Source organism: Neolamprologus multifasciatus, chromosome 6 (assembly GCF_963576455.1).
Source record: "Neolamprologus multifasciatus chromosome 6, fNeoMul1.2, whole genome shotgun sequence".
Lineage (NCBI taxonomy): Eukaryota > Metazoa > Chordata > Actinopteri > Cichliformes > Cichlidae > Neolamprologus > Neolamprologus multifasciatus.
This window is the reverse complement of record NC_140444.1, coordinates 1,418,527-1,430,152: the sequence shown is the minus strand read 5'-3', so window position 1 is coordinate 1,430,152 and position 11,626 is coordinate 1,418,527. Positions and strand designations below refer to the sequence as shown.

At 44.8% G+C, this 11,626-nt stretch overlaps 1 protein-coding gene and 2 long non-coding RNA genes across 3 annotated transcripts; 1 reads left to right on the top strand and 2 right to left on the bottom strand.

Moving 5' to 3' along the window:
• Positions 1 to 1,500: 1,500 nt before the first annotated feature.
• LOC146516104 (uncharacterized) lies at positions 1,501 to 3,001 on the bottom strand. Its single transcript, XR_014874433.1, has 3 exons — positions 2,737 to 3,001; positions 2,393 to 2,573; positions 1,501 to 2,020 (listed from the first exon to the last, which is right to left on the bottom strand). It is a non-coding gene; the product is annotated as an uncharacterized LOC146516104 (long non-coding RNA).
• Positions 3,002 to 3,029: 28 nt separating this feature from the next.
• Positions 3,030 to 3,898, top strand: LOC146516103 (uncharacterized). Its single transcript, XR_014874441.1, has 2 exons — positions 3,030 to 3,085; positions 3,132 to 3,898. It is a non-coding gene; the product is annotated as an uncharacterized LOC146516103 (long non-coding RNA).
• A 2,972-nt stretch (positions 3,899 to 6,870) lies between these two features.
• Positions 6,871 to 10,248, bottom strand: LOC146516102 (uncharacterized). Its single transcript, XM_085162023.1, has one exon. The coding sequence runs from the start codon at positions 10,130 to 10,132 to the stop codon at positions 7,598 to 7,600; it is 2,535 nt and encodes an 844-aa protein (XP_085018149.1). The 5' UTR covers positions 10,133 to 10,248; the 3' UTR covers positions 6,871 to 7,597.
• Positions 10,249 to 11,626: the final 1,378 nt, after the last annotated feature.

The following is an 11,626-nucleotide window of genomic DNA, read 5'->3' as shown; positions in this document are numbered from 1 at the left end:
GCTCCAGCAGAAAGCAGAGAACGAGGGTGAGAGAAGACTCCTAACCTCCCTCCACCCGCTCATTGTAGTGTTGATGTATGTGTGTTCTAAGGTGCGTTTAAAACCCAGGAGGGCATGGAGCTACCTGCCAGAGAGCAGCAGGTAAGCGCATAGTCCCTCCTGCTAGCCCTCAATGTCTACGTGTATTTAAAATTGAGAGGTGGGCAACGACGCCGGGGGTGAGGTGTACACCCTGATGGTAATTGGGATTCCGTGTAGCGTGCCCACCCCCAAGATCCTATATTTATGTGTAATGAGAATGTGAGTAATGTGAATGTCTAAGTTGCGGGATAAAATTGAGGCAGAGGCAGCCAGAAGGGGACAGAGGGGGGGGGGTTACCTCCTCTGCACCCTGGTGACACACCCCCACTCCAAGGCCCTGCATGTGTGGGTGGTTGTGGTGGAGCGGGAAGAGGGAGGCAGCTGGAGATGGGGAGGGAAGGAAGGGAGGAGCAAGTGACCCCTCCCTGGGGCCAGCTCCCCCGCTGACCCCAGTAGGCACCCCCATACTCCGCGACCCACCAGGGAAGGGGGGCCCAGGCCCATCCGAACCGGGGCCCAGCGCAGCGGCGCCGCCCGGCCCCACAGAGCCCGGGGCAGCCCACTCAACCCCACAACAGAGAAAACTGCACCCACCCCATCATCCACTCATCTTCCAGACTACATAAGACAATAGACGCCCAGGCTGAGATCTTCCTCCACCTCTCCTGTATCTCCCCCTCTTGCAGAGAGAGTTCCTGAGAGAGGAAAGCCCCTGCAAGATGTGACAACCCCCCCCCCACCAGTTGAAGAGCCCCCCAGCTGGCTCGGCGCACCGGCGGCACCCTGCGCCAGTGGCGGGCCCCCATATACCCACCGGCCCACAACCCCGGCAACACACCAACCAGGACCCAGGCCCCCGAGGCCCGGCCAGGGCCCCAGGCCAGAGCCGGAGCGCCCCCAGAACCTCACGCCCGTCCCGGACCCACCCAGGGGCAGCCAGGCTACCAGGTCAGTAACCCCCGTCCGTCAGCACAGACCCTCCCCTAGCCCCGCTGCACGTAGCCACGAGGAAGCCGTCACCTAAGAGCCAACAGAGCCCCTAATTGGCCATGACCGCTACCCCGGGTTGAGCCCCCCAAGGAAGATGCTCCTGGGGAACCCCCCGACGCCCCAAGCCTGACCCTACCCCCACACCAATCACAACAGTGAAGGCGAGACCAAAATATGACCCCCCACCCCCACTAGGTGATGGAGCTGATCAGAGGAGCCCAGAGCGATTGATCTGATGTGGTGGCAGAGGCTGTATCAAGACCAATGTAATCTAATAGATACCAACGTTGAAGTGTGACGTTGACCTAACGTCACTCTTGCACCCTTTTTTAATGTTGAAACAACGTCAGGTTTTGATGTTGAATCAATGTTGAAACCTGACATTGAAACAATGTCAGATTCTGATATTGAAACACTGTTGAGCTATGGTGTTGATTTTCCACCTCTTTCGCACAGTTGCTTTTTATTAAAACAACAGTTAAATCATGACTGGAAATCTACCTTTCTTTATAGGTATTTTAACCAATACTAAACTACTGCATGTTTCCATCAATACTTAAACCACCTAAACACATAATTGTACTTATTCCTCAAATTGGACACCCTTTATAAAAACAACAACAACAAATGTCTCACAATGTATCATGTCAATATTAATATCCTAAAATAAGAAAGCATTGCATGTGATGTAACAGAGAAAAAAAATAAACAAAAAAAGGTCAATAGGCATGTTTCGTTTGCTAAATACTTTATTAAAAGACAGTTTCCTATTTACATTTATATGTTTCACAGAAGTTTGTAATTTTTTACTCTGGGATGGGGATGCATGATGTGCGTCCTGCACCACCCATACCCATACGATCTGGGGCGTATCGGAGCCATTTCTGCACTGCTTGTGCAAAGACAAACTCGGACATAGAGTTTGCCCCTAACTGCTGCGTCAGGCCATCTAGGAAAAAAATACACACACACAAACAAAAAAAGTGAATTAGAGCACATGAATAAGCTCTTGTTAACTGTCTTCAGCGGGGAGAAAGTATGTAAACTCCTAGGCTGATAAACATGAAAGTCACCAGGCGTAAATCTGCAAACTGCCGCATTTGATTCCCAAAGAGCTATGAGCGGAAAAAGTGATAAGTTTTAGCATGGTGTGCCGTGTAGCCTTTAAAACAAAATAAACATGGGGTCCTCGGGCTGTACAACTACAACCCGAGGACTAAACAAGCCAAAGACCAACGACTCCATCTCCAGATTAACCGGACATGAAAGTCTTGTTATTAAGAAAGACAAAGTAATATAGCAAAAAAACTGTAAAACTTACCACCATATATGCATTTGCAGAGCGCTGTATCTTTAAATGCCATTTTTTGCTTTGTCTGGTCCTTGGTTTTTTTCCCTGCCCAGTTGAGTACCGAGGCCAGCTCATTTGTAATGGCATAAGCCATTACATGGCGGACTCGCACCTCCAGTGTGGTCCCTCCAATCAAGGCAAAGCGTCTCACCTATAGACACATTTTAAGAGATGGAATTAGCGTGTCTCATGTCTTAAATGTGTATGCAAGTGCTTGTGTGTTTAATCAACAGGCCGTTGTTATGTATTTAAATCACATCTGACAGCTATTACACTTTATAGTTACAAAGTGTACATAACCTTTATATACTTACCATTGCCTTATTTGCCTCTTATGATTGAAGAGCTGCCTCTGCATTGTTTAGCTCCTCAATGTTGTGCAAGGGCAAATCCAGAGGCAGTACCCCAGCATCTACCGATTCATTGCAGCAGGGACGGCGGATGGCTCTGACCTCCTCACGGAGTTCGTTAACAGCTGTCGTCAGGTCTGACAGCATAGCTAATATCTTTTGTGAGGTCGCATCTGTTTAAAAAAACAATTCCAGAAAGATTAATGGCTTAAGCAGTGAGAGGCGAAAAACGAATAAATAAATAATAAAACGCAGTATACGTGTGGACAAAAGGTGCAAACGCAAGGTAGGTGAGCGTGCAACGTAAAGTTAGGTGAGCGTGCAACGTAAAGTTAGGTGAGCGTGCAACGTACAGTTAGGTGAGCGTGCAACGTAAAGTTTGAATTGAGTGCGAATCGAAGCGGGTGCTCTCCAATCATTAAAAGTAACAAAGTCATTGAACACATTTATACAGTTACCTTTACGTTTATCAATCATATATCACAGATTTACAATTTTTTGTAGTACTATGCTAAAAAGCAACTACAGAGCGAAAGTCTGGGTCAAGCGCCGAGGCGACGGCAAGAACAAAGGAACCCTCTAAGCGTTAAAGCTAGCTAGCTAGCTTTGTAAGGGAATATAACGGAAAAGTATGAAACGAAAATGTTTTCTTTGTTGACTTTGTTCGCAGTGCAGTTTATTTGTTGCCGGATTGTAAGATGAAAGTAGACACAATTTTGGGCTCCCACATTTTGTCCGAAACTTTACATTAACAAGTTTGTTTGTTTTTTACTGTTATTCAAATGCAACCGTGGAAATAACGAATAGAACAAAAGTCATTCATTCTTACCTTATATTAATCGTGGTGCAGGCCAGTGCAGTGCATGAACTGATGCCTTCTCCGGTCAATTCCGCTGAGAGTAAATCTAATGTCCCGCTCTACTGTACAAGACAATGGTTACCTGAAGGGATGTACCACTGTGAGAGGGGGGGCTATGGAATAGTCCAAGTGGTAGCAGCTTTAATTTCCCGCGAAACCATAAATCAATGGTTTTTCAACGTGATTGTTGTCACCTTGTCAACTATAAATAGATCAACAATCAACGATGACAGAACAACAGTGAATCAATGTTATTTCAATGTCAGTGTCAGGTTTCATCAGTATTTCAATGTTGTTTCAACGTTGGTTTTGTGTTGACATTTCAAGCATGACGATTCTGATGGTTCAGATGGAAAATCAACATCTGTTCAATGTCTCCTTGCTATCTGGGACATGTTTATCACCCGCTGCAGCTTGTGTCTATAGGCTTGTTTTTTACTTATTGCTAAGCTTCAGGACAGGTGAGTTTCCTTTCCTCACCTCCTCTCCCCTCATCTTAGACCCCTTAAGATGCAAACAGAGGAGGTGAGGAAGAGACAGGAGGAGAGAGGAGTCAAGGCAGCAGGTAGGAGACAGAGGAGTCGTTGCTCTGAAACACTTAAAACATGATATGTAACGGTAATCAGTTTGGTCCGTTTACAGCATCCTGCCATGTGATTGCATTTGTCTCTAACCATCAGGAAGCTTCACGTTAACTTTTATCGAGTGGGAAAGTGTTAGCGTTCATCCTCCAGCTTCACTGTTTATGCTAACATAGCTGTGTCGCTAGCAGTAGTGATGTGCGATACCAGTGATTTCCTTTCCGATCCGATACCAAGTAAAATTCAGGGTGGTGTCGGTGATACCAATCCGATACTTTTTAACATTAAGTTTTTGTACATTGTTTCAAATTTTAGCTTCAAATTGATTACAGAACATCAGACTACTTTTTTTACTGTTTAATAATGCAGAATTATTATATACAAATAAAAAACCTGAAGTTGTGTGCTATTTGAACACGTAATTTAACATGTCATTTAACGTTGATCTTGTCTGGACATTTGAACAAAAACATTTGACAGTAACACTTTCCCTTATTCACAGGTGGAAGTTTAGGAACAACAGCATATTTACAGTTTTCCCTTTAAGTCTGCTCCGTGTTTTGCTTTTGAAAAGATTCTCTCTGCAGGTACAGAAGAAGCAACGATTCCTCGGTATCTCACTGCAAGTCTGCTCAGGGATGGGAAGGTTTGTTCTTGCTCTTGCCACCAAACCAATGGATCCTTATCTCGGGGAATCAGTTTTTCCTCTGAGTATCGGCGTATTTCAATGACTACATCACTGCAAGCTGACCGGTGATGTTGGCTCGACACAACCTGCACGTCCAAATCTGTCCATGTCCCTCCTTTTGTTGCAGCTGGACCTGCGGGTGGAGGACTCGGGATAGACCCTGAAGTAGAAGCCCTGAGTCAGAGCTAACAGTAGGTGTTGAGCTCACAGTTAGAGTGGGAGCAGGCTGTCCTGTCTGATAGACTTCTTGCATTTCAGTGTGGAGACGTTTTTTTTAATACTTCAACATTGTCTTTGTCTCGAAAACCAAGTTTAAACCTAACATCCAGAAATGCCCACATGGAAAAGATTTATATAAATCTTATAAAGTTTGTATCTGTCTGTGTGAAACTTGTATGAAAAGCACACAAGAGTGAAAACAGATATAAGATCCCTTGAAAAATTATATAATGAAACTTGTATGTTTTGGATACTAAAACAATATATGAAAGTAATGAGAAAGTGGACTGGAGGTTGACCTTTAACCTCTCAGGTGTGATTAGAGATGAGCTGAGGGGACTTCAGTCCACCTCCCTCCCACTTCTCCTTTGAACACGATGGAGGTGAGAGCAGCAGAGATACTGAGCTCCCAGACACACAGGGCCTTACAAACATCCCTGAGATTTAAAAACCACTAAACTAACTGGAAACCTGACGTGATGATCCCAGTGCAGCTCGCAGACAGACACTATCTCTACTTTCAAGATTAGGCTTCAAACTTTCCTGTTTGCTAAAGCATATAGTTAGGGCTGGACCAGGTGAGCCTGAATCCTCCCTTAGTTATGCTGCAATAGGTTTAGGCTGCCGGGGATTCCCATGATGCATTTTTCCTTCCCACTGTCGCCAAAGTGCTGCTCATAGGTGGTCTTATGATTGTTGGGTTTTACTCTGTATGTATTATTGTGCGATCTACTGGACAATATAAAGCACCTTGAGGTGACTGTTGTTGTGATTTGGCGCTGTATAAATAAAATTGAATTGAATCGTGCTGTCAGATTTGTGATCTGATTTCAAAACAAACTGCTGAAGATTTTCTCTTATTTTGGAAGGATGTTCTGTTTGTCTTACAGAAAACTGTACACATCTAAAAAAGAAGTCTGATAAAGTATATATAATTGAGCTGATTATTATTATGGCCAGGTTTTATACACAGAAGTGTAAGTTCAGAGGCGCAAACTCTGATTATTTCTTTAAAAATGAATTCAAACAGTGCAGTCAATGAAAGAACCTGCATTAGGTTCAACCTCTTTCTGTAGTCTGTTATCGCCCCCTAGTGGTCAAACAATCCTGCCGTAAACTGCTCTTTGTATATAATTAATTGATTTGACTTATTTATGTTGAATGTTTCTCTCTCTCCTTTTCTCCACGAAGCATTTTCAAACTTCATGAGTATCACTAAAAATGGCAAAACATTTATATCATTCATCTACTTTTATTTATTTTTAGTTTACATAAATTCATGTTGGCAATAAAAGAGCGGGGGCAGAAGGGTCTACAGGTCAATGAAACTGACGATGCTTTTACTGCTTTGTGCTTGTTTTCATGTTACTCCACAAGGTCAGTGAAAGAACAAAGGTGCTAACCCCTGGACCAAAAGCAAATGGTCCAAGTGGGCGAGGTGCTGATTTTCAGATGGCAGGTCTACATCTAGAAGCAAAATGAGCACAAACACCAACAACCAAAGTGAAGCATTAAGACAAAACTGTCCAACAGGATCCACACATTCTGCCACAAATACATGCAAGACAACTAAATTGGTCCACAAATAGATGTAAACTGACTAAACTACGACACAAATCAGACAAAAACAGATGCAACATGATCACAAACAGACACATGTTGGCTACATGTTGATGCAAAATGACTGAAATCACACGTGCAACACTTTCTACATATTTGACAACAGAAGAAAAACACAAACAAAGTTGGAATGTATTTTCATTTAGATTTCTTTTTTTATTTCATGCCGAATTAGATATTTTAAAAGCGCCAAATCACAAAGTCTCCTCCCTGTTTGTACTGTAAGGTCAAAACCCTACAGTACTACAGAGAACCCCAACAATCAAATGATTCCCCTCTGAGCAAGCACGAGGCGACTGTGGGGAAGAAAAACTCCCTTTAACAGGAAGAAACTTCCAACGGAACCGGGCTCAGAAGGGACGGCCATCCGCTGCGACCGGTTGGGGGGATGGAAATCAAAAAGGAGACGAGATGGCGTGAACTACAGTTGTTAGAATTTGGATTTGAGGGCCAATCTAAAAATCAGGGCTCGCAAAATCGCTAGCCCGACGTCCCGGGGCTAGTGATGTCTCCGGTCGGGCGACCAAAATCTATCTCAGCCCTGCACGATGAGCTATCATATAGCCCGACGAGCTATCATATAGCCCGACGAGCTATCATATAGCCCGACGAGCTATCATATAGCCCGACGAGCTATCATATAGCCCGATGAGCTATCATATAGCCCGACGAGCTATCATATAGCCCGATGAGCTATCATATAGCCCGATGGGCGGGGCTGAGATAGATTTTGGTCGCCCGACCGGAGACATCGCTAGCCCCGGGACGTGTTATGGTTTAAATTTTGATTTGGTGCTAAAATTCTGCCTCAAGATGTTAAAAGAAGCAGGGCAGTGGGGGAAAGCCAGCATGGTGATTTTAATCATCGTTGGCTTTAATGCACCACCTAAAGGGCTTTCGCAGAGCTTTTCCCACCGCTGAAAAGAACCTGGAAATTTTGGATTTCTTTGGAGGACTGGGGATGACTCCCAGGCTGATTTTTAGATGCCTTATCACAGCCTCATCAAAAGATGAATTACTTTCCATCGCAGCATGTAAGACACGTTCTGGGGAGCCAAACTCCCTGATGAGGGATTTGGCTATTTTCTTCATGAACTGTTTCTGGTCATTGATGAGACTCGTGGTGGACTCTGTGCTGCTGAGTTCAGGCTTGATCAGGTCTCTCAGACGGTTGATGGCCATGTCTAGTTCTGCTGACAGAGACACAGAATGTTTGGTCTTAGATTTAGATTTTATAAGAACGCTCGCGAAGAGGAAGAAGGCGAGGTCATCGGACGTTTTCTCAACCTCGGAAGACACAGAACCATTCTCTGACATTTTAGAGGAAACCATGAGAGAGCCTGAAACACCTGCAGAGCATTTTTCTGGATGCTCTGCAGGTGCAATGCCAGATTTTGGCCTTGGAGGTGAAATCTGTGATGCCAAAGAGCATTTTTCTGGAGAAATGCTCCCAGATTTTGGTCTTGGAGGGGACTTATCAGATGCCAGAGAGCATTTTTCTGAAGAAATGCTCCCAGATTTTGGCCTTGGAGGGGACATATATGATGCCAGAGAGCATTTTTCTGGAGAAATGCTCCCAGATTTTGGTCTTGGAGGTGATGGTACAGATTCCTCACCACTGCTCGCTGAATCTGTTTCCTGCTTTGGGGTCTGTGTTCTTTTAATAAAGTTTCGGATGTCATTCACAGCCTCAGACACCTCGTCCATTTGAATCACTTGATCTTTGTCTTCGTTGTCCAGCCAGAGTAAAAGCTTCTGTAGAAACCTTTCTACTGCGTCTTCTACGAGGACATAGAGGACTTCAGCAGAATAGGGACGCTTTGAGCCTTGTGTTTGTCGTGGAGTCCTGGAGATGACGGTGTCTGAGAGGGATCTACCCATTAGAGGTTCGGGGATTTCATACATTCGATCCGTCATCAGTAGATCAAACACTTTTGCCGTTAAGTCCACAGTAAAGTCTCTGGTTGCCCCACTATTTCTAAAGTTTCCCAAGGTTTTTTCAATGGAGAGCTCTTCTTTCTTAGTTAGTTTGTCAAACAACCGATTAACGTGGGATCTAATGGCGCCAAAGTCGACTGGAGAAAAACGAATGTACCGTAGAAGCATATTTTGGGAAGGGGCTTGATTTGCGCTCTGGGGACGAGGACTATGAGGCTCTGACCCTGAGAGGCTGACAGCTATGCTTTCATCGGAGGGCACCGTGTCACTCTTGGGCTGCTTGCAAACGTTTTTTAGACAAACAAAATATTTCCTGTTTGTCTTTATTTCTTGTCTCAGCTCGTTTTTCATCTTTTCAAATTGTTTTTTGGCAAACATGCAAAAGTGATGTTTGCGTGCTTTGAGGCCGGAGTGAGAGGTGGACGGCACACATTTGGAAAAGAAGTCTCTCACCTTGTTGATAATGAATCCTGCATTAAAGGCAGGTTTGGGTAAGCTACAGCTGTCACAGAGCTCTTCACTGCTTGAATCCAGGTTTCCAAGTATCTCATTTACAATGTCAGCTGCAACCTGTTCTACTGGGGTTGCAGCTCGGATACTGTGGCTCTCTGCAGTGGCTTTGATTTGGCCTTGTTCTGTTAGAGCTGATTGGTCTGGGAGCTCAATTTCTTTCTCCTCATCATCTGAACCTTTATCTCCTTCTGTCATCTCTCCATCTGAGCTCCTTGATGACAGAATCACAGAAATCTCTGTGATTGCTGATTGCACTGACACCTTTGAATCCGTGCTTTCTGAACCGGAATCAGACCCCCTTGACACGCACCGGCAGCGCAGCTTACGTGCGTGCCTTTTAAGGCACGAGGCAGCGTGGCAAACCATGCGGCGCAGCTTTTTAATATTACTCAATTTGCCGCTAACATAAACGGCGGGGTCTTGCGGCAAATCAGGGCTTTCTGCGATCAGGGCAATTGTTGAGCTGACCTTTTCGGAGATCTCTTCCTCAACCATCCGTGTCAGCTCGTCAGCGCTCTCATGTCGCTGTTCCGGGACGTTAAGAGCGCTGGCGATGGCGGCTGAGATCGAGTCTCCGAGGGACGGGCTTATTTTCCCCGCACCTAAAGGCTCCGGATCTTCCTTCGTCATGTGATCCTGAATAACAGGAAGGTTTATTTGAAGGATTCTGACAGAGGCGATCTGAATGATTTCAGAAATCATATCAGCGAGCACCGCTTGGACGCCCGAGTCGCACGTGCCATTTTCTATCTCGCTCCACTGAACTTCAGAGAGCCTTTCAAAGCACCGGTTGATTGGTGGCATAATCTGTTCTGGTGTGACCACGAATGAAGTTTCGTCTTTGCTGGGTGGAGCCATTGTTGTGTCGCAACTGTGATTTTCTAGATTGAAGTGAATAGTGTGCGAGTTTTCTTGCTTTAGAGAACGCCGACTGTTGAACATTTGCAAACAGATGAGCTGTGACGTTTCTGTGTGAGAGCCCCTACTTAAGGGTTTCCCTGCCTGTGACGTGGCTGACAGATCAAAGCAAAAGAACGTGAGTCACAGAGAACGCACGCGCAGACGCGGTTATAAAAGCCCCTGGCGCGCGCTCACAGCTGCGCAGCCGCAGATTTGAATGACGCCTCGGGTAAACCGTTCGTGAGCCTCCATATCCCAGGATTCATTGCGAGTCAAAGGTTGAAGAAAAATGGCGGAAGTGAAGCGGTGCAGAAATAAAGTCTTCAACGTAAGCGCAGTACGGTGTACATTTCAGGACATCGTCAGGTCTCAGAACACGAGCTATCAGACAGAGAGAAAATCTTCCTGCAGGTGGCGCTGTTGTCATGTCCCACCAATGACTGTAGTGACAGCTGCAGTCACGGAGAAACTTGCGTATCTCTGTTCGGGAATAGCAGATAGAGCGTAGGCTCTGAGAGGAGGGCCAGCGTTTACGCTACGAAAACACGACCGAGTGTTTTAACCTGACAGCCTGAGGTGTTCTTCAGTAAACTGGACTACCCGACAGAAGGACCCGAGGCCCCGCTGCACTGTTTCGGTAAGTTAAACGTGTTTGTAAGCTACTCCGTAACTACCGTCCTTAGCTAGCTCCTGAGACCTAGCTAGCTAAGATGTCAGGGTTCGTTTAGCTAATCTGTGCAGGTGAATGCATTTACTAAAGAAATCAAGAGAAACGCTCCGGGCTGCTCAGTCACTAATTACTGTTACTGTACTTTTATTACAAGTATTATACTGTAAAAGCAACAGGCTGCACCCTGCTGCAGCTCCTGTGCAGAGCTGAATATTAAAGATGTGCAAACAGCATGTTTTCAGTCTCTTGCCACATCTGTAAAGACAGTAACATTTTTTTAAAAGCTTGTACTTCAGTAACTCCTCATTAATCAGGAACTATGGATTAAAGTACTGTAGTGTACTGTAATACTGAAAAAATGTAAGAGAAGAACTTCAGATCCTGAGTGTGTGAGGACAGAAGAATCAGCTTTATTTCAATATTGAGGGATAAAATTTATATGTGAGTTTGATGGTTCTGTTGTCTTTGTGATTACAGGAGCTGCCCTCAGATTCAGACCTCAGCACCACCCAGTGACAGCAGACAGATCATCCAACATGTTCACATGTTAACTGCAAAATGAACTGATGGAAACAGTACAAAGGTTAGAGTACCACATGTGCTGTAGTGAAGGCTGCAGCTTTATTGATAAAGTTAAAGACAAAAAAACAAAAGGATTAATCACTCATGTAACTGTGTCACTATATATCAGCATTAACAGGACCTCAGTTTGTATCTCAGACCTTCCGTTTTAAACACTTGATGTACTCAGCTGCATGAAGAGCAGATGAGATTTTCTCTTAACACAATTAAATAAAACCTGATGAAGGTCAAAGGTCGTCACTTGTATGTTGAACTACAAACTTGTCATCTGGAGTTCTTTCACA

Bases quoted from the DNA above. Each gene is read 5' to 3' on its own strand.
- LOC146516102 (XM_085162023.1), bottom strand. From the start codon at position 10,132: ATGTTCAACAGTCGGCGTTCTCTAAAGCAAGAAAACTCGCACACTATT.